The following is a 23,644-nucleotide window of genomic DNA, read 5'->3' as shown; positions in this document are numbered from 1 at the left end:
TGCCAGACAATCTGAAACAGCAAAGAAATCCAATATGACTCACCACCCTGGGTTAGATCAGGCCGGCTGATCGGAAAACTCCAAATCAATCTATTTCCAGCTGTTCCTGTAAATACTGAGGTAAGTGTTGTTTAGCAAGATGATAAATTGGGTGAAGCCTTATTCAATATCTACCCAATCGCTGCAGGAGGGCTAAGTACTCAGAGGGGCTGTTTCAAACATAACCACACACAGCAATCAGATTTTATTCTCCCTGCAACTTTAAGCCAAAATGAAAAGACGCTCCCACTGGGACGAACTCCAAAAGAAAGCTTATGAATGTCCCCTCACCCAACCGACTCTTGTAGCCCTTTATAACACCTCAGAAGACGAGGTGTAGAGTTATGGTTAAGAGTGCAGGAGGTGGCTGCTGACACTGAGCTGGAGCAGGATTGCTCAACCTCCTGGTCCAGCTCAGGGTCTTTCCATAAAAGTAAGGTAACGTTCCACTTTCCAAGAGCCAGTTTCCACTCAGACAGCCGAGATGCCGCAAAGCTTCCAGCTCTGTCACACTATGTGTTCAGCATTGTATTACTCTTCCCCATGTAGGTCCTTGTGTGTGTGAGCCCCATGCAAGCCTCCCACCTTTTTGGACCGAACCTGGTAGGGCCACTAGGCTCTCACTAGCACACGTCTGGCTTCATGGCTCAGTCAAGGGGACTCCAGCTTATCCAGGGCATACAATCTTTTTTAGTCATCGGGTAAATCTGAAGTTTGTGAATGGACATGTGAATAGATCATTTGCACTGACGTCACGGATTTCCCATGATCCTCTCTGATTCGCTAGTGTCCCCCATTCTTTATGACAAATTTATTTACAACATGGCAGTAACTGTTTTGATGACAATTTCATCACAAGTTTTTGTGCAGGCACTATGTCTTCATGATTATCATACTCTGTCTGGGTCAACTATACTAAAAAAATGTACTAAGAAAATAAAGTCACATTTACTTACCCTGGCCAATATTATTTTCTTTGTTGGTGAGTCTCTTTCACTGCAATATTCCTCACCCATCCTGACACAAAATAAGTTATATGAGGAGAGGCTTTGGTACGCCTTCATCTGTCTCCCCGTTACAAAACTTGTAGTGAGTACCAAGTAGTTCACGATGACCGTATAATTTACACTCAACCACATGCCTACATCATCCTCAAATTTTAACAAATTGCTGGTCAACCCCACCGCACTCCTCTATCTTACCGCAATACCTAGCTTTATCAGGAATATTTAATCCTTGATAAATTTGGGAAAAATCACATAAATCCGCCATTGTTGATATGTTGCTATGCAGCTATATGCATAAAAGATGGCAGACCCAAGCGAATCAGAGAGGATCATGGGAATTGTGACGTCAGTTGTAAATGATCTATATAGTTCAAGAACACAAAGTAAAAGTTGCTGGTTCTAGTAGCATCATTTTGCTTTGCTTGCTAGACAAGCTGCTTCCTTTGTTTATTCTTTGCTTGTTTGAGTTGTTGTGTAACCATCAACCCAAACAATGACCACATGTTACTTAATAACAGGCATTGTCTCTCCAACCTATGGTGATGAAACGAGTCATGGTAGGGCATCTGCTTGTTGTCTGTGGGTATTCAGTTATCCCATGCCTGATGCACTGAAACTGCAAGTGAGCCAATGTTCGATCCATCTCCATTTGTGCTTTTACTGTGCGCAGCCACCATTTCTAAAGCCTGATCAGCAAGCTGAGTCCCTGAATGGACCACCACACACCCCACCCTTGTGCTCTTCTTAGCTTCTAAGCTGCCACTCAACTTATTGTCGTTGTGAACTCGATTCCTCAGTCCCATGACGAAGTGGTTGTGATTGTTAGCAGCATCTCTGAAGTCACCATCTCTGCAAGGTGCTTGGACAGACCTCCTCCTTCTCCCCCACCTGGCGATTACGGTCCACAGGTAGATGAAGCAGCAGAAGGGCCTGGTCTTGCACACCGCCTGAAAGGCTCTCTTAAAGTTCTCATTGTAGTAGCCATAGATGATGGGGTTGACACCGGAGTTGGAGAAAGCCAGCCAGTGGGCAAAGGGGAAGATGTAACTAGTCAGAAGGTCCAGCTGATATCTGTCCAAGCCTGCATAATCTGTCATCATCATGAGGGTCCAGAGTGGCAACCACGACAGCATGAAGAGCAGAGCCACCACGATGAGCATCTTTATCACTTTAATCTTTTTCTGTGATATCATTGCATTCCCGTGTCTTCTGCCTCCCACCTGGACCCTGGCATTGGCCAGTTGTGGCTCTCTGTTTGCAACCACAGAGGAGCAGAGTTTGAGTCCAATGCTTCCATACATCAGAACGATCAGTGTGAGCGGCAGCAGGTAGATGTGAGAGAACAAAACTGCCGTGTAGACCTTTCTCATCTGAGGTTTGGCAAAGTCTTCGTAGCAGGTGTATAAAGGGATTGTGTGATTAAAATCATCATTGTGAACCATGTAATGGAAAGGAACTTTCTCCACAGTCAGCGCCACCACAGCCGGACACATGATCAGCACTGCTAACACCCAGATTGAAGCGATGGCTGCCTTGGCAACAAACAGAGTCAGCTTGGGTTGTAGAGGATACACGATACAGCGGAACCTGATCAACAAGTAAAGACAGACAATGCAAATAATTAATCCGGAGGCAAACAAAAGAACAACATGAAGGACACACAGTTCTCTGTACTACATAACTGACATACCTTTTAGCAAATACCTGATACATTTTGATCATCAGCATGTCTCTGTGACGATGTAAGAGTAAACTAGCAGGGCTACCATTTCTTGCTTTTTTCTTGAGTAAATATCCAGGGTAAAGATTTAAGCAAAAGTATTTGAAAGCTTTACTTTCCTTCATAAAATGTGATTTGATCCACATCCATTAAAGACAATCGCAACATGTTTAATGAAATACTAGCAATACCAGTTGTATGATGTAATGTTGTTTTCTTTTCATTATACATGGTGTTACATGTTTTTCTCTAACAATTAAATGCTAAGTTTGTTAGTTTTCCAAGGCCCCGTTTACACAACATTCCAAGTGAAAATGCATAAATTTTGCATTTTTGATTTCAGAATTGTTTGTTGTTTACCCAAAATTGACAAACAATTAAAATTCTGTAGTTTTCATGTATGGCCAGTAGTGGGTCCTGTTGGTTGTTTTTGTAATGGAAACCACACACACATGCATCCAGAGAACAATACGCTGTACACATTAACAATGACAGTACGCCGACATTCGTTTGGACAGACGACCAAGTGAGATTGTTATTACGGTGACTGTCAACTGTTAAAGTACCCAGTGCCAGGAGAATTTGGACTCGGTGTCATGACATGACAGAGGCCGCCATTGTTGCTTATTCTCAATTTACTAGCACATGTGTGGAAGAACTATTTACTATGGTCGTGGTGCACATGAGCAGTAGCAGCGCTTCGCAAACATTTTCCGTGGTCTACGTGGATATGGAATCAGAGCATTTTGAAAAAATTCCACGTTTTCAAAAAGCTGTGTTTGAAGTTGCTTTGAGCACCGTTGTTGTGTAAACGAACCCCCAAAATGCAATGAAAGTTTTCTGTTTTCACCTGAAGAGGTTGCCATGTAAACGGGGCCTAGACAACATTGTGGACTGTCGAGATGCTCTTTGGCTAATGTGGGTTTTCTGTCTAAAAGCAGCAGGTTGTTTTGCTATGATGGCCTGCCATAAACAGTTAGATAAAGTCTTGTTAGAGTTTGTATGGTGGACTTGTGAATAGTGACATTAACTTACAAGTTGTCATCGATGATTCTATTATTTTCTTTAGTGCACTGGACATTTTTTCTGTTGCACAGTTGTGCTATGTGCAATATAAATATCAAAGCATATAATTGTGTTGGTGCAATTGTTGCAGTGGTGCAAAGTGGTGCAATTTGGTGCCATTAAAACATATTGTGTTTGCCTGCACTGTGCCAATCACATCAAAATCATGCAGGCAACAATAAAATTTAAAACAGGCCGATGTTTTTTTTCATGCTGTTTTAAATACCGACCTTTCAACAGCTATGGCCACCAGGGTGAAAACCGATGCAGACACAGATACGCCCTGAACGAAGCCACTCATCTTGCACACAATGTTGGAAAATGGCCAACCTGTCGGAAAGAAAACACATTGTGTCACTCACACACTTTGGAAAGATTTCATGGCTGAAAAAGAAGAAAGAAACGTTTCAGGGATGCCAGAGTTTTTCTTTTTAATAAAGTTAGTTTGACAAATCGAGGACTTGACGAAAGACACAGACGGGGACCTGACAGAACGAATTAAATCAGGTTGGGAAAGTTGAACTAGTGTGTTCCAGTTTAAAACCTGTGACCAGCCTGTGGGACGAGCTGTCGATGCAACCTGGGCTCCTGTAACATTGACATGCTATAAAAGGACACATGGCAAAGTACTGAGCACATTATCAAACATATCTCAAGTTTCATTTCAAGTAGAATTGGTCTGAAAACCTTTTGTTGTCAGACCTCATGTTGGACACTCGAGCTCCTCCCGTCATATCTGTCATTGTTATTGAGCTATTTGTAGACTCATATGGAGCGGTGGCAGCCTTGCTGCAGTTCCGCTGGTGATTGTTTCGTCTCCCAGCAGCAGCAGAGAAAGGACACTTCAAACACTGGGTGGGTCATAAGCTCCTGGCTGCCTCTTCTGTCCCCCTCATCACTTATTGTCGTGTTTTTCTGTAAATGGAAAATTTCTTTTGGGCCAAAACCTCTATCGAAAAGATTGAACCGAGTGATAAACTGTTTGGAGGAAGCTGCTTCACCTGTGAAGCCACTGTTGTCCAGTTGTTACGAATCCTAACTGCCGTGCAACGAACAACAGGGTTCGAGTTCTCATCGTGACATTAATTCATTAAAATATGTTCTTTTTAGTTTTGATCGGCCTTTTCCCAGTATTTTTATGGAGCCCAGAGGTTAAAATCAATATATGCAGTGTTATCTTCATTTTTTTTGTCAGGAGGGTTTTGCGGCTGCCAAAGTTCCTGTTCAGAGAGAATGGCTCCTTCCCAAAGGCTCTTTGAGTGTTGAAGGTTGCCGTCCCCTGCAGGACACAGTGCTTACACTTGCGGTTTAATTGCTTCATAAGATAAGATAAGATAAGATATCCCTTTATTTATCTCGCATGTGGAGAAATTTGCAGTGGTACAGCAGGATAGTACAGAGAAAGAAGCACACATAGCAGGAACAAAAAAAGCAGATAAAAATACAATATAATAGAAACAATATGCACACGGTGCCTATAAGTGTGGACATGTACAGAATATGGGGGTGGATGTATTTTACATAGTAAATACGTTCTTATAGATTATTATAGTTATAGCACCACCTATTGTCCAGCTGGAGTGGAGTGATATTGTCCGGTGGCAGTGTGCAGTGGTCTACTGGGAGCAGGCTTGGTTGAAGAGTCTGACTGCAGCAGGGAGGAAGGACCGGCGGTATCTCTCCTTCAGACACCGCGGGTGGAGAAGCCTGTCACTGAAGGAGCTGCCCAGTGATGTGACGGTACCATGTAGGGGGTGGGAGACGGTCTCCATCAGGGATGAAAGCTTCTTCAACATCCTCCTGTCTCTCACCACCTCCACAGGGTCCAGGGGGCAGCCCAGGACAGAGCTGGCCTTCCTCACCAGTTTGTTCAGTTTGTTCCTGTCTGCAGCCGTAGTGCTGCTGCTCCAGCAGACCACTCCATAGAAGATGGCTGATGCCACCACTGAGTCATAAAAGGTCATCAGGAGCGCTCCCTACACTCCAAAGGACCTGAGTCTCCGCAGCAGATGGAGTCTGCTCTGGCCCTTCTTGTAGAGAGCTTGTGTGTTGTCAGACCAGTCCAGTTTATTGTTCAGGTGAACACCCAGGTCCACTATCTCAATGTCCTTTCCCTGAATGTTCACCGGTGTGGGGGGAGTGGGTCTCCGCTTGCGGAAGTCCACCACCAGCTCTTTGGTTTTACCCGCATTGATCAGGAGGTGGTTCCGTTGGCACCAGTCCACAAAGTCCAGGTTGAGTTCTCTGTACTCCGCCTCGTCATCGTTGGTGATGAAGCCGACGATGGCGGAGTCATCAGAGAACTTCTGCAGGTGACAGGTGGATGTGTTGTGGGAGAAGTCTGCAGTGTAGAGGGTGAAGAGGAAGGGAGCCAGGACCGTCCCCTGTGGAGCCCCCGTACTGCAGATGACCAGGTCAGACACACAGTCCCGTGTCCTCACAAACTGTGGCCGGTTGGTCAGGTAGTCCAGGAGCCAGGATGTGAGGTGCGGGTCGACTCCAGTGTGCTGCAGCTTGTCCCCCAGAAGCGTGGGCTGGATGGTGTTGAAAGCACTGGAGAAATCATAGAACATGATCCTCACAGTGCTCCCAGCCCTCTCCAGGTGAGAGAGAGATCTCTCCATGAGGTAGAGGACGGCGTCCTCCACCCCGATGCCTGGCTGGTAGGCGAACTGCAGCTGGTCCATCGATGAGCTCAGCAGGGGGTGCAGATGAAGAAGGACCAACCTCTCCAAGGTCTTCATCAGGTGTGATGTCAGCGCCACCAGCCTGAAGTGGTTGAAGTCCTTGGGGCGGGAGATCTTCGGCACCGGTACCACACAGGTCGTCTTCCAGAGCTGTGGTACTCTCCCCAGTTGAAGGCTCAGGTTGAACATGTGCCCCATGACCCCACTGAGCTGGGCTGCACAGGTTCTGAGGAGTCTGGAGCTGATGCCATCCGGACCGGTTGCCTTCCTGACCTTTAGCCTCCTCAGCTCTCTGTTCACCTGGGCTGTTGTGAAGGACAGGCTGGAGCAGGGGGGCTGTGTGTTGGTAGTTGTGGGAGTGAGGGTGTGGCTGACACTGAGGGGAACAGAGAGCGGTGTGCAGTGGGGTGGGATGGGGGTGGGGACAGCTGGTGGTGGTGATTGCAGCGGGATGGAATGGGTCGGGGGAGGGGCGGATGGCTGTTCAAATCTGTTGAAGAAAATGTTCAGATCATTCACCCACTCCTGGTCCCGAACCAGCTCGATGTTGGAGTCCTTGTGACCCGAGAACGCTTTCAGGTCCTTCCAGACTCCGCTGACATTCCGCTGCTGCAGCTGTTCCTCCATCTTCCTGTAGCTGCTTTTCTCCTCCCTGATCTTACTCCTCAGCTCTCTCTGCACAGTCCTCATCTCCTCCCTGTCTTTTGTTTCAAAGACATTTAACAAAACCATAAGAAAAGAGAAACGTCTGCATTCTTCTTTCTGTATGTATTGGACTTTCTACACACGTAAACAAAAAATATTATTGACGGCTGTTATAATGTATTCAAGGACACGACGAGCTCTACGCAGTACATTCCAGGTTCAGTATATAAAAGCAGTTGAATAGCAGAAAATCCGCCAACTCTGAGTCTGCTTCTGCAAAGGTTTTCTCCTGTTAGAGGGAGTTTTTCCTTTCCAGTTGCTTCTGCTTGACGTGTGAATTTGTTGGATTTTGTCTCTGTTAAAGCGCCTGGAAAGGACTATTGTATTTGGTGCTTTATAAATAAAGTAGAATTGAATTGAATTGAAAACAGCAATGAGAATTCATTCATTGTGTCCCTCAGTAGTGAGAAGCTGCAAAAACCAACAAAAACCAGCCCTGAGCAGAACCGTTGGGTTTGTGCTGCATTCAGCTTCACCACAGCTCAGTCCGCTTGTTGTCTGGTCTGACCAGGGTTTAGAACGAAGCATTCATACACCCACAGGTGGGTCACAGTGATGCAACACTCACATCAGAGTTCACTTTTACCAGACCAAACTTGTGTGGTTACACACTGTGGATTTATCCTTTTCTTACATAAAAATGAGCAGTTGTGATGGAAGACGACCAAGTTGGTTTGTTATTACGGTGACTGTCAAAATAAAAGTACCAAGCCCCAGGAGAATATGGACTGGGAGTTATGACACTCTGGAGGAAAACATTGTTGTTATTGTCCATCTACTGAGGATGTGTAGAACAACTGTTTACTATTCTGATATGATTTAATGATAGAAGTACAGCCAAGACAGAGTGAAATAACTGACAGATTCAAGCAGTTGTTGTGAAATGAAGAATGCTTCATTTGTCACACATACAATTGAATGAAGTTTGTACTGTTCGGGAGCAGTGCACAGCAATTAGGAATAATGGACCTATGGTTAAATTGTTGTATTTCAGGAAACTCATACAGCCAATGTGATCTGGAATAGACTGCACTATCAAAATCATACAATAAAAAACTTGTGAATAATGATGCAAAAGTTGATATTTAAATGTCTTTTTACGAAATGAAACGAGAAATAAGTGAAATACATACCGTTTCCAACCATGCCACCCAATGCAAACAAAAATGCAGTGAGATGCCAGTTTTTGTTTGCAGATCTTAGGCCCTGTTTACACGACCACGAATAAGAGCGTATCCGCAAAACTTCCTTCACTTTTAAGGGGGTTTGTTTACACGACACCAGTGTGCGGATGCACTGTATCTGCAAAGTTTTTAATCCATCTCCCAAAGTAGAAAGATTCTTTCACGGTCACTATTCCCTCCTGCTGAGACAGATGGAGGCGACAGAGCCTGTTACTGCGCATGCACATCTCTCCTCCTCCCTCCCTGTTGAAAATAGTTCCTTCTGCTCCTGTGTTTGTAAACAAACATGGCCGACCCGTAGTTGCCGCAACCCAAAATGCAACAAATGACCTAACTTTGAGTTTTATTGTGTAAATCTTCTGGGAAATGTAAAATCTTGTTTTTCGCAGTCTTGCTTGCATTGACCTGCTACGGAGCCCCTGAGTGGCGAGAGAGGGGAAAAAAATAAGAACATGAAGGAACAAGATAATAGGTCGTTACCTCAAATTAATAATGTGAGGGAGCAAGTTACTATCTCGTGGCCACGAATTATATGATCTCGTTCCCACGCTTTTTTTCTTTTTTCTCAATGGCCACTCGGGCTCTGTAGACTGCTGCTTCACATGGTACAAAATCACTTAAAACATGATGGTGCACATCCCAAAAGCACAATGACAGCCCTTGGGGAAGAAGAAAGGCCTCCTCTTGTGTGAGACAAGAGAAGAATGCAAGCAGTGTTGAAAAAGTGCACTTCAGTAGTTTTAAAGCAAGGAACTCCTCCATCACGTATAAAAGCTGCAGTGCACTCATCAGTCCTACAGAATAATGTCAAATCAGGTTGTATGGGTACATCATGTTCCACAGGGTAGCCATGTGCATTGTGGTTCACCAGAATCATCATCTGACTCACTTCTCACACTGTGACATTTTGACAAACTGGGCATGGATACTGTCAGGAAAGTACCAAGTAAAACCTCATTTAGACAGATCAAAGTAAAAGCAAGTGAAGAGCTTCAAAAGGTGTTGTTAATATACTGTTGCAGCAAGAGGAGACCAGTCACATACAGCCTTCATCTTAGGCCTGACACGATTTGCCTCACAGTTCAGCTTTTCAAAGGATAAAATAACAAGCTGTGTTTAAAGATATGTACCATTGTGCATCCCAGTGTGCAAGGAGTGATACGTTTAGATTCCTCCCTTTAAACATCTTCAGTTCAGCCCTGTGAAGATTAAACAACTATATCTTTAATTAGCTAATATTTTTTTCCTAACAGATACAGGACAAATAAACCAGGATCAAATGTGACTCCTTACCAACATTTATCACCTGACAGTTTGAACTACAAACATGTTGCGGCGCTCACAGATTTAGGCTCCGTTTACGCCACAGTTCAAGTGAAATTTACAAAAATTGACGTGACAAAGGGCCACTGAAAACAAAACCTTTTGGAAACAATACGACTCTGTAGTCAGTGGAAGTGCTGCTACTGCATGTGCACCACGGCTGGAGTAAATAGTTCTTTTGCACATGTGTGATTCCCAGTCCAGATTCTCCTGGACTCAGTAGTTTTATTTTGACAGTCACAGTAATAACAATCCAACTTGGTCGTCTGTTCTCTGCTAAATGTGCATGGTTTCATTGGAATAACAACCAAGAGCGCCACCTCTTGGCCTTGCATTCTAACTGCAGTGTTTTCAGTGTTTCTGTCGTTTTCGTGTAGACGGATATCATTTTCAAAATGTTGCTGTGTAAAAGTCATTCTGAAAAGAAAACACAAAAACTATGCTTTTTCGCTTGAAACGTTGTCATGGAAATGGGTCCTCAAATTTGCCGGCATGGTTGAGCTGAATTATAAAGCGTAAACTGAGTAAAAATGCCTGCAGAATCACAGATTCACCAGAAAACTGCATTTTAAGTTTAAGCATGTTGCATTTGATTATGATAACATAGATATTTACACTTTTTAAAAATACATAAAAAGATACACTATAATTCAAAATATAATGACGTGCATTGAGAAGATATGCAGTTTATGTAAAGGTGCATATTTCTCTTAACTTGTGACCTCTTTTATCCACCTCATTCCTGTCTGAGTGTTTTCATTCGTTGAGGTGAAGTGTGGAGCGAACATGGAGGTCCTCTTATGCTAAGACACAATATGATCCTGTTTGATGACATATTGTCAGAAGTACCCTCAGGAGACAAACCCCCACGGCACAAGAGGTGGCGTCACTCGCTCTCATCATTGATGTAGAACACGAGGGACAGATGTCTTCCTGTCGGAGTGCACTCAGTGTGTTCATAACAATACAGTCTGTGAAAGACCTCATTATGAAAGAAACGAGGGGGTGATGCTCACTCAATACATTCCTCGCTTCTATCTGCTCATGTCAGACTGGAGCACTCCCTCAGAACTGCAATAAAGCTGAGTCGGTTGTGTCCGAAGAATATCTAAGTCACATGATCTCATATGGCCCTACAATCTTTGTTATTCTTTCTTCAAACGGGCTTATTGCCCAGGCAGAGCTCAGTACACAGAGCAGTCGATAGGCTAATGATAAACAGCAGGCAAATGAGTGGCAGGAAAAAGATCAATAGTCAGGAAGGAGAGAAACAATCAAAAGGATGAACTGACATTGGAAACAAGAGGGCCACACCGTAAACACAGAAAGAAAGAGTGAAAAGATGAGCGCATAATAGAACAGTCACATGTTATCTGTTTACATGCACTCTGAAATGAGACTAATAACAAAAGACAAATCCTGGATCACGTTTCCCTCCATTATCGGATATCTAGAGTGTGTTGTTGAAAAGTGACGGCATCTCAGCATTAGGCATGTTGAATGTTTTCAGTTCATGTAATCTATTCAATCCAGAAGTGACTCTTCATGTTTATTGTCTTTCTCTCACGAGGCGACCACGTCGCCCAGATCAGATGTTGAAGAACAAAATAAAGCAGAATGTTAGCGACACATCTCATGTTTTGAAAAATGGTGACGACCACCCTCCTAATCAGTGTCTGCACCAAGAAACTTAAATGTATTGCCCAGACTCTTTTTTTCTCTGTGTTCGAATGTATTTCAGTGCAGTGCAGAAAGCGATCCAGGAGTCAACACTTCTCTGGGAGACAGTGCAAACAGTAATTCTAAAAGGCTTCAAGTCGTCCGTTTGATCCAGCTTGCTTCCAACTAACTACAGGGGAACTTGGTTTCACTCAATTTGATTGCTTTGGCTGTATAAGTAGAATATATTGCTGTTTTACAAGATGGAAGTAACATCAGTCTGAGTTCATGAAGTCCTGCTGCAATATGCTTTAAAGTCACGATGTTGTCAATTTAATTAAAGCTCTGCCTACTTCTCATTGCATCAACAGCAGTGACCTGTAGTGTTACTATAGTATCAGGCGCTATAGAGACATCATAAGTGATGGCTGTGGCGCAACATTGATAAATGAACGTAACGACGTACACCTCAGGTTGAAGCAGACGTGATGAGTAGATCAGAGACCTGCTCCCCTATTGGGTGCAGCTCATCAAAACCTTGATGAGCAAATATTCATGCTCTCACTAATCAGTATCTCTTTATCTCTATCTCTATCTCTATCTCTATCTGTCTGTCTGTCTGTCTGTCTGTCTGTCTGTCTGTCTGTCTGTCTATCTATCTATCTATCTATCTATATATAACAATATATCATTCATCAACCACACTGTCTATTTTTGTCATTATGTCATATTTTTTCGCCAAAATATAGCGAATTATCGGCTCAAATACACAACTCGCAACTGACTTCCGGTCATAGATATAAAACACTAGATGCCTAGTGCACGCCTATGGCGTGCCTCGACGTCCGCCATCTTGGGAAGGTCCTCGCAAGCCAAGACAAGTTTTTGTGAAAATCGAAATGCCCTCGTTTAGTGCTGCTTATGGGTGCACAAACAGGCGTTCATTGGAAACAAGGAACCGAGGCATCACTTTTCACAAGTAAGTCATGTATTTATGCTGATTTAAGTGATAATTGGTAGCCATGTGTTGTGGTTGCGCAGTACACATTCACATGATTCAGTACCTAGTGAACAGGCTTGTTCAATATCTCTATGCCTGCTTAAGAGGGCCCAGAGACCAAAGAAATGGTTTTCATGAAAAATATATCGATACTCGGAGCCTCTGACTCCAGCATTACTCGAGCCATTTCAAGCATAAAAAAAACTTAATTGAGACTGACAGCCAGTGTGACACCTTTGAAAAAATATTGATATGATTGGCAAATGTTTAATTTTTCATCACTCACCGGATGAATTGATATAAATCAAAATTAAATCAGTTTATTTTTCCCAGCTTTATTAGTCTTCCGTTTTTTAAGACTTTTGCCCCCTCCCAATAATTCCTCCATGAGGTTTCTACGGGATAGAGCTTTTCCTCAGCTTTAAAATGAGGTTTTATTTGTGTTGAAACGTGGACTAGCAAGTGAGCTACAAATTCTTTGTTGGGTTTTCTAGCCTGGGATCTATATGTTTAGTATAAACGGGAGACCTCGCCAAGATGGCGGCGCTGCAGACACATCGCGTCAACAGGCGCTGATAGGCTGTGCGGCCTCTAGGTTTTATATCTATGCTTCCGGTTTTGTATTACACCCAGTAATGAGCACCGTGATTGGTCAAATGATTCCATGTGGGCAATACCTTTAGAAAGGCGGCCTCTGATTGGTTCGTTATTCTCTGATTCATCCTGATGCGTTCAAATGCTGAAGCAGAGAGGAGGGAATTCCTTTCCAAGATGCTGAGGAATTCTATCTGCAGAATCCACTCAAGTGGTACTACTTCTTTGGACCTATGATCGATCTAATTTATAATTTCCAAATTGTGGACACATGCTTGGATATCTGCACATCATTCAAGTTTTTCATTGAAGAATAAAATATTCTTTGCTGTGGAAATGTTGATTTTGATATAAGTATTAACAATCATGCTTGTTCCCCTACCAGTTTAGTTTTCTTGTGACTGTGACATACTAAAGTCTTGGGACTGAGCTGACTCTCTGCTTCACCTCCGACCGGGCGCATCACAACACCGCCCCTTGTTACATGCTCATTGTGGGCGAATGGACAGACTATTAGATGTGAATGACACTCACTGACAGACAGTAGTACATAAACAACCGTTATTATGTCAAAGAAAACAAAGCCTTCGGGAGCCCAGGGGCGAAAGAGAAGAAGAGAAGAGGAGGAGAGGTGTCATAAAGAAAGAGGTCATTTCAATTTGCCTTAGGTGATTTATCAGTTGCACTCACAGTTATGCTGGCTTGTTAAGGACGGATGATCGTCCCGTCCGTAACTACGTAACTACTAACTTTTATCAAGTAAACGTAAGTTATTTTCACTGCTTTTTCACGTGTTAAGATATAACCAGTGATACCATTAAAAGGTTTATTCCATGAAGTATGTCCTACGGTAGGCTAGATAAGACCTACGTATACTTCTTATTGAATTTATTGTGTACTTAGTAAGCTTACACCGAGCCGAGTCGATTAAAAGTGTTTATTTTCCATCACCTGCTGATTAATAGTTTAAAGCCCTTGCTGTGCTCGGCTGCTTTGTAGAGAAAACACGAGGCCATGGTATTTCTTGAACTACAATTAAGCTTTTTATAAGAGTGTGTTTTATTATCAATCGTGAAGTAAGCTTATCTTGAGCAGATTTTGCATATTTTTCTGGCTGTTGTCTGAATATTGACATCATATTGGTGTAGACCTTTGCAATAATACAACACAGCCATTACATCAACATTCACAAAGATAAAGAAATCCCTGCAGTTGTTTTTGCTCATTAGACAGTTATAGGCTGTAAAGAAACTGAGGTGCAAATGACCTGGGTTTCACAGCAGATTTCTTTGTTCACAATATGACTAAATTGTGAAATATTCATTGTTTCAAAAATGCTCATCCTCTCTTGACAGATGCACTTTTAAAGTATTTGAATCCCCCCCTGCTAACCCTGGGCCAGCTGTGGACAATTCTGCTACCCTGACCACTGTAAAGCCGAATGATGCACCCTCAGGATCCTCTGCCTCCACATCTGCAACACAACCATGTGATTCTTCGGCATCTTCTGCTCCCTCCGACTCTGCACAGCTAAGTAACACAAAGGTGGCACCAATAGACCCTGCAGACTGGCCATCTGATTTAACTGATGCAATTAGAACAGAGTTTGTTCAAAGAGGGCCATATCAAACCAAAAACAATTTCACATTTCCAAAAGAAAAAGATGGAAGGTGTCAACATGATTACTTCAGTAGAGTCTTAGTCAATGGAGAGAAAATCAAAAGAAGCTGGCTGATGTATTCCTCCCAAAAAAGAAGCATTATACTGCTTCTGCTGCGAAATGTTTTCTCAGAGAGATTTCATTATTTATTTTTTTTCCCCCTTGTCCTGTTCGGCAGCTTGGGCAAACAATATGATGTGATTGAGAGCCTTCCGGTGTCAGAACATTTTTTTCTCTTGCAGCAGGAAGAGACCTGGAGTCTCCTCCTGTTGCTGCCTTTATTAGAAGTTGGCATGGCTGCCGTACACGACCGGGGGGGAACGCTCAGAGAGAGAGAGAAGAGAAGAGAGAGAAAAGAAGAGAAGCATTATACTGCTTCTGCTGCAAAATATTTTCTCAGAGAGATTTTAAACTAGTCAGATAAGGTCTGAGAGAAACCTGCTCAAGAGCCATGAGACTGGCCAGGATCACAACACACACATGGCTACATGGAAAGATTTGGAGGTCCGTCTTACTAAGGGGCGAACAATTGAAAAACAAGAGATGGAACGAGCTGAGGCAGAGAGAAACAAGTGGCGTGATGTTCTAACAAGATTAGTTGCGATTATCCAGTCGTTAGGCGACAGAAACATGGCTTTAAGGGGGTAGCGCTTTAAACAAGCCAGACAGTGGACACTTTTTGAAAGAGGTTGAACTTATGGCAAAGTTTGGCCCTGTAATGAAGCAGCATGTTGCTGGGGTGCAAAGTGGAACAGGCAGTCACACTCATTACTTAGGGAAAAGAATCCAAAACAAACTAATCGACTCAATAAGCACAAAAATATTTAAAACAAAATAGTGGAGGACCGAAAAACATCAAAGTATTTCTCCATTATTTTGGATTGCAGCCCTGACCTGAGCCATAAAGAACAGCTCTCCGTTATTGTGACGATTGTGTCCCTTGAAAACATCCCAGAAGTTAAAGAACATTTCATGGGGTTTCTTGTGGCCGAGGAGTCCACAGGGGAAAGTTTGTCAAAACAATTGTGTTAATGTTGTTCACAGGCATTCTTTAGATGTGTAGAAAATGCTATTTGTGGCGGAATTGGCTGCAATATAAGCGGCACCAGATGAAATCTTGTCTTGGGCACCAAATCGGCTCTTTTGTCCCTGCTGCGGCCCCTTGAGCGCCCAGACCCAACTGTGTATCGCGGTCCCACTACAGAGAGTGCGGTAAAATGTAGGCGGGGTTGTGATTGAGGCAGGGATGTAACGTCATTACGCAAAAATGGTGGCACGAAGAACGTGGAAGTTGCGGCCGCAGCTCATGGCAATCGCCTTTCCGTGGCCGTGCGAAGCCGTGAGCTTCGTTTATCTGTGACACAGCGGAAAACGTTCTCAATCCAGACTGCAGCGTACAGATCTTACTGGATCTCCTCCTCTCCTGTTACTGAGAGGAGTGTCTGAAGCTCGTCAGAAGACCGCGGTGCTGCAGGGCAGTGCTTTCTGTTCAGTGAGAGGCCACCCAAGTTCTGAAACAGTTCTTTGTGAGGTTGAAGAAAAAGTAAAAGCATTCATTCAGCTCGGCTGCTTTGAACTTGTTGGTATTTTCACGAGCTGAAAAGTGCCCATATTTTTAGTAGAAGAAAAATCAAGAAAGACAGGCACAGAGTCACTTTAATTAAAGGCCAGAAAATAGAGCAAGTGCAATCATGTAAATACCTGGGGACCAGTATTGATTTTTTCCACAGATGTTATTTGAACAACATTCCTACATTGTGATGTACTGACATTCAAATTTAGTTATTTTATGGCACTGCTACATATACTGTAAGAAAACATTTCAATAAAACTTTCATTATCAGAGTGTGTGTGTGTGTGTGTGTGTGTGTGTGTGTGGCCACTTTGAGCAGCTGTGCCTCCTCAAGGCCGCCGCTCTTTGCAGTGAAGTGCCGTAAACCGTAAAGTGGTATCGGTGGCAGTTTTATGAGTACGAGTACTCATGCCTGGTATTGAACCGATACTGGTATTGGTATCGGTGCATCCCTAATTTTTGATGTTATCCTAAATATTTATTGCTGAATAGCGGAACATTGAGTACTTGTCTTGTCTGTCTTGTCTCACTTGACCAACTATTATCTGCTTGTTTGGTTCATCATGTTTGTTATGACGTGCCAAGTAATCACAAAACCTGTAAAACATGTTCACCTACGGGTACAATAAAGTAACCTTGACCTTGATGTATGCTGTTTTTACCAAAATATGTAAAATAGTTGTTTACCAAAGTCGGAGGTGAAGTTGTGTACTCAGTTTGAAGAGAACAGATTGCTGTGTAGGAGAGTAGCAATTTATGAAGCAATTACAATTTGTACAGACAAACAAAGACTTGAGTCCTGCAAAGTTGGAATAGTCAGTCGTTTATAAAAACCAGGAAAGATACTGCTCTTTATAAAAACAAAAGACAAAATAAATTCAGTTTAACTTAAGGTTAGGCTCTTCACAGCAGCCTTTGGCGCTGTTCACACAACATCTGGAAAATGCCAACTTAAGTATTCGATATTTTGGTGTGCGATTTGGTTGAGACAAAAATCTTAGATCTTTGAGTTCAGCTCGTGAAAAATGGGAGCAAAAGCAAAGGTGTTACGTTTATTATTTTTGTTCAGTGTAGAAGGAATCGCAGCAATGAAGCCTCAATCAAACCTGCATGCTGGTGTAGTGGTTAGTTTCGTCACCTCAGTAGAGAATATGGATGAATTAATATATCACAGAATAAAACAGGAAATTGTTTGATATGCTACATAAAGGGAACTATCTTCCCCTGCACTCAGGGCCGGAGTGGAACTCATTGTCAGCCCTGGAGTTTCATACCTCAGACCGGCCCACTTTAGATCACCACCTATTAAAATCATGTAATTATAATCTTACATTTAAAGTCCATAGCGCTGTTCTGTAAAGCTTTGTAATTCAGTTTACCTTTCTAAAATATTTCCAATTCATTGCAAGTAAGGGTTGCTTCATAATGAAAATATATTTCAACACAAGTGCACCAACAGTATACAATACTTTTTTTTTAATATATAATTACAGAATCTATATTTCAAATAAGTTTTAACAGATATCCAAAACTTAAAAATTTAATAAAAACATAAATATTCTATTCATAATATAGAATTAAAAAATGTATTTTCTTATAACACTATCATCTGTTTTTCAAAGAAACATGACCGACCCTGGAACATGAATAAACCCTGAGCAGTGCACTGGTCTCTGCCTCTTTGGCATTTATGACAATATCATTGACCACAGACATGAGCATTTCTTCCTCAGTGCTCATGAGCATGAATGCCTCAAGATTCTTCTGGTCAAAGTGCTCCTGAGTCTGTTTTTAATGAAATGTACTATTGAGAAACCTCTCATGTATTGGAAGTAACGCTTGGTTGTTCACACACTGTTCCAACAGCTCAGCTGTTCCTTCATAGTGACGGGATCGATTCCCTCATCACCACTGGCTCTGCTTCTCACACTAAATCACTTTTTAAAAATGATCTGAATCCTCAGAACAAATATCCCTTTTTACAAAACCTTCTGATCAGTTCAGTTAGTTCCATGAATGTAGAGCTGAATCATCTAGAATCTCAGGGCATTTCTCATATGAAGCAGGTCTCCATCATATTCTTCTTTATATCAAATCTAATAATATGATCTATCCAGAGATCAGTCCTGCCTGCTTGGTGCTGCTGGATCTGGTTATGTGGTGTTGCATCATACTATTATTCAAATGATATAATTTCATGTTATATGTCACAAAGCCACAGAATTCATTGATTTGATAATTCAATTGAACAGTAGTTTGGAGGCAAAGTTAAACATCTAACCTGTTCCATCATTTGTTGTTTCTATCCATCAACTGGTTTTGATGTAAAAGTTTCTAATCTCAGCACATTTTGTTGCTTCTGTTTCCAGAACTTTCCTCGTTTCAATTCTAGCCTTCTCTGCTCCACCTTGTTCTTTCTATCCATCTTTCAAACCCACTGACCGGGTGCACAGGTGTGTTACGTCGAGAAGAAGCTGCCAGTGGTAAACTTTACATAAAGTTTATTTTTAAAAAAAGAAGAAGCTGCCAGTGGAGGGAGGCTGGGGCGGGCCAGGACCAGCGGAAACAGAGTGTGATCAACCCAGTGCTGTGAAAAAAACAAAACACGAATAAAAAGAAAAAGAATAAAGAAAAAAAGTGAACGCCGGCCCTCGCGGCCCAAACATCATACCGGCCCACTGGGGATTGTCCCGGTCCTCCTGATTAGCCACTCCAGGCCTGCTGCACTTCTGCTGCCTCTATGGTCTCATTCACACTGCAGGGAAATCCGTCCCAGTTCAGATTTTTTTGCTCACAGTGACTATAACCTGACCTGTTTTGTGGCCGTGTCGAAGCTTAAATTCACATTTTTTTCTATACGACTGCTTTGTCATTGACGTGTGACTGACGTCACGGATAAGCGCCGGAGGAAGCGGCTTTGCCAAAAAGTTAAACGCTATTAAAAGCTGTGCTCTCTTTTTCCCTCATTCTCCTTCTTCTTTCCCTCCACATGTTGCCTAGCCGACCACTAGTCATGTGGTCGGCTTGCATTTAACAACCACTTGAAAATGGATCTACACGGCCTGACCAGTGTTGCCAGATATGGTGGTTATCCCCCAATTGGGGAGCCAAATTCTCTTACCTTTTTTACATAGTTCATTTCATGTATTTGTGTGTTTATGGTGTGTTCATTATTACACATATAATAGTTTTATGATTTTAACATGGTCCCTGCACAGGCTGAGGCTTTCGGGCTGGTTTTTATTGAGGTATGTGGGTTTTACATTGTTTTGCTGGAAACAGTGAGTCACATGTCGCAACCCTGGTGCTGACCGGCGTGCCATGTGTGACCAACTTGCTCAGCGTGATTCCACCTACCCCCCTTTAGATGCAACTGGAGACAGAGATTTTCTAAATCTCCACTGTGGCCAAATTTTTCAACAATCATTGTTTGTGGTGCGTTCGTGTGTAACATCAAGGCCCAAACGGCGAGAAATATCACAGTTTTTGAAATACGCGTTCAAGTGGCCTTAACCTGCCTCCACTCTTCACTCTTTGTTGGACCGCAGCACTCCTACAGCCAGTGCTGCAACTCATGGTTGGCTTTTTTCGGCTTCTGCTAAATCTGCTCCTCTCCGTCTGGAGTAGGATGATGCAGTCAACCCGGCCGGCCCTCACCACCTCTAGAGTTAGCCTCACTGAATCCCTCGACCAATTCTGTGACTCACCCAGCTCCCGCCAGTCTGAAGCCTGGTCTGCTCACCGCTGCAAAGCCTCGTCCGCACACCAGTAAGCCAGAGTAAAAAGTGTGAAAGCACCAACAAGTTTTCCTACGAAGCATTGAATGTTACCTTTACACCAAAATGAGGTTTTCCCCTGCTTGGAAGAATACAACTTAATGACATGATTTTTGGACTACATCATCCAAGTTGTTTGTTAGAGAAACAAACACGCTACAAGTAGTGCATGTTGGAAGAGTTCATCTATCTGTTCGTCTGTCCGTTCATCCTACCCATTCCCCTATTTATTGTATCTTGGGGGAAAAATGTGGGACGCACTGTTTAATTGATGTTTAGTGCTTCTGCTCTACAGTGAGAATAACCCTGGGTGGGTTGTGGAATGTGGAATGAATGTGGAATTATTAATATTAATATTAATACATACATGTTATTTGTATGGTGCTTTCAAAATACTCAAAGACACTTTACATAGTCATATTATGCATTAAAAGCACTTCTGAACCAATGAGTTTTGATGGGAGATGTGACAGTGTTCAGGTCGGTGTAGTCACAGATGTGTTGGGGGATGGAGTTCCTGAGTGGGGGGCCAGATATGGAGAAGGCTTTGTCACCTCAGGTTCAGTGTTTAGTTCTGAGAGAAGGTTTGCATTGGAGGAACGGAGGCTGCGGGAGGGAGTATTGCGATCGAGCAGGGTGATCATGGGAGATGGATCGGGTGAGAAGGAGAGCAGTTCTGGATGAACTGTGGAGTTTATTGAGGACGTTTGAAGATGGGCAGCAGAAAAACTGTTGCAATAGTCAATTCGGGATGTGATGAAAGCGTGGATGAGGGTTTCAGCAGCAGCGGAGGACAGTGAGTTGTGGAGACGGGCGATGTTTTGAGGTGAAAATAGGCGGTCCAGGCGATCTGGTGGACGTGTTTTTTAAAGGTGAGGATGCTGTCAAGAATGATTCCCAGATTATGGTTGTGAGGTGATGGGGAGAGGGTGGAGTTGTTTTTTTTGAGGATTTGGGGCCGATGATTATTATGTCCAATTTGTCGTAGTTGTAGAAAGTTATAATCCATCTATGTTTTTATTTCACTGAGGCAGTTGGTCAGGGTGGAGCAGGTTGTCGGGGCGATGGATTTGGTTGAAATGAAGATCTGTATGTTGACGGCCAACAGTAGAAATGGAGACCAAGAGATGTGGAGGATGAACAGGAGGGGTCAAGCACCGAACTATGGAGGACGCCTCCAACAGGGGGCGACAGAGGAGATGCAGTTGTTGATGAATTGGAGAGAATTGGAGAGCCAGAGTAGAGCTATAGGAGAGCCAGGAGAGAGCCAGAGGAGAAACATAGGAGTGCCGGAAGAGAGCCTGAGAAGAGCCAGGTGAGAGTGAGAAGAGAGCCAGAGGAGAGCCAGAGAAGAGCCAGGTGAGAGTGAGAAGAGAGCCAGAGGAGAGCCAGAGAAGAGCCAGGTGAGAGCGAGAAGAGAGCCAGGAGAGAGCCAGAGGAGAGCTAGGAGAGAGCCAGAGAAGAGCCAGGTGAGAGCGAGAAGAGAGCTAGAGGAGAGCCAGGAGAGAGCCAGAGGAGAGCCAGGAGAGAGCCAGAGAAGAGCCGGAGCAGAGCCAGGTGAGAGTGGTACCGGTGATATCGAGTGATGATTCCAGGCGGGAGAGGAAGATGAAGTGGTTGATGGTGTCGAAGGCTGCAGTGAGGTCAAGCATGATGAGGATGTTGAGGACAGTCAGCGGTCGGGTGGGAATTGATAAGGTTCTATCAGTATCAATGCAATATCAAAAGTAGTTTTACAGTCTTCTGCACCAAAAGGAACAATTTTATCTTTTCCAAACATGAAACTTGAATTATAATTTTTCCCTTAAAAAAGAACTGTCAAATGTGTATTTGCCTTCATTGGATGCCCCCTGGAATTTACACTTTTTCTAATTTTATGCTGTTGACAAGTTAACCCTGTCTGGGAGGTCGGAGACTGGAAAGGAACGTGGAAGTGACATACGAGGAGGAACACATTCTCTCGGTCTGCAGGGAATGCTGAGTTTTCATATTGTGTTGGTGCTTTTTTTGAGGGGATATTCAACACAGAATGATCTAATACATAGACATACAGTAGTAGACCTCAATAGATCGTGTACGTCTACACAGTAGACATACTCTAGTAGATCATTTACTATATGGTGTGAAAACTCGAGGCTCATACATATAAAAAAAATAAATAAATTTGCACCGAGACTTTTATTTTTTTTAACTGGGACCTTGTGGCTGTGAGGCCAGAGGCTGTGGACTCTGTGGATTCAGGACCTGGTGAGTGGAACATGTATTAACGTATCGTATTATTTTGTCATTTATCATCTCCCACTAAAGACCTTCTTCCTCTCCATGTTTTCTCCTGGCTGAAGGAGGTCTGCGTCATGCAACGTACTGCAACGTGACTTCACATCGTGCTGGGAAATGAATCGTTAAGAAGAATTGAACACATATAAGGTGCACGATTCCGATGGAATTGATCAGTTGGAACCGGTTCTCAGTCAGAGCCTGTTTTCGATTCCGCACCCGAGTTAGCGGAGAGGAGGATGTCATTGGTGACTTTTAGAAGGGCTGCTTAAGAGGTATTGTGAGCAGAATCCAGATTGAAATGGTTCGATAGGCCATTGGAGGCGAGGTGGGTTTTGATTTGGCAGCTCCAAAACATTCAAGACAAGGGAGTTTGGAAATAAGGCTCCGTTTACACGACAACATTTCACATGACAACACCTAATCTGTTAAAAAAAGGAGTGTGTTTACACGGCAGCAGCGGACACAGAGACAATGATGTAGTTAGTATGCCAGGCCACGGGAGGGCGCTGTTGCTTGATTTTGTAATGAAACCACACAGACATGTGTGCAGAGAACAAAACACTATAAACGTGACGAAAATGGAGAGAACCTGACATCATCATGGACTGATAACGCATCGGATGCTATCAGGGAGAGTCTCAACTATTAAACTACTGATCTGGACGATAAAACTGGAATATGGACCGCAAGTTGTACCACTACGAGTCGGCCATGTTTGTTTACAAGTGCATGAGCAGGAGGAAGGAGAGGGAGAAGGAGGGATGTGTGCATGCACAGTAACAGGCTCTGTAGCCTCTGGGCAGTCTCTGCAGGAGGGAATAGTGAGCGTGAAAGAATCTTTCCACCTTGGGAGCCGGGATAAAAACTTCACAGTGGATCCACACACTGGTGTCGTGTAAACGGACTCCCAAAAAGTGAAGAAAGTTTTGCGAATACACTCGTATTCGTTGTCGTGTAAACGGGGCATTAGATGGAAGTTGTTTGTGACGTTAGGATGGAGTCCAGTTTTTTTTAAGGATGTGGTAATGGCAGCAAGTTTGAGGGGTTGTGGTACTGATCCAGAGCTGAGGGATGAATTATTGATTGTGGTGATGAGAAGAGCGATGGAATGGAGATAGGCCTTAATGAGTGTGGATGGATCAAGAGTGCAGGTGGAGCCACTCATTCCTAATATATATTTTCAAAGCTCTGTGCGAGATACTGGTTTCATTGTGTGTGTGTGTGTGGCGGGGTATTCGCAGGGTATTCCTGTTTCCACAGGTTTCTCTTCTCTCCAGTCACAAAGCATGTGATAGTAATCAAGTAGTGACTTTAATTGTCCAAAAGTGTGAATGTGTGTGTGATTGTTGGTGACCAGCCCAACGTTTATTCT

General features: G+C 43.3%; 1 protein-coding gene across 1 annotated transcript in view; it reads right to left on the bottom strand.

The window, feature by feature from the left end:
- Window positions 1-1,633: 1,633 nt before the first annotated feature.
- Window positions 1,634-23,644, bottom strand: part of npffr1l2 (neuropeptide FF receptor 1 like 2) — a gene marked incomplete at both ends in the record, with an annotated part of 33,903 nt that continues 11,892 nt past the window's right edge. The window contains 2 exons of the mRNA XM_080467148.1: window positions 1,634-2,633; window positions 4,062-4,161. Of these exons, the coding sequence (XP_080323274.1) occupies window positions 1,634-2,633; window positions 4,062-4,161 (1,100 nt within the window). The remainder of the gene's footprint in view (window positions 2,634-4,061; window positions 4,162-23,644) is intronic.

The sequence above is a fragment of the Lipophrys pholis genome (genome assembly GCF_963383615.2).
Source record: "Lipophrys pholis genome assembly, chromosome: 7".
Taxonomy (NCBI): domain Eukaryota; kingdom Metazoa; phylum Chordata; class Actinopteri; order Blenniiformes; family Blenniidae; genus Lipophrys; species Lipophrys pholis.
This window is presented reverse-complemented; position numbering and strand designations above follow the sequence as displayed.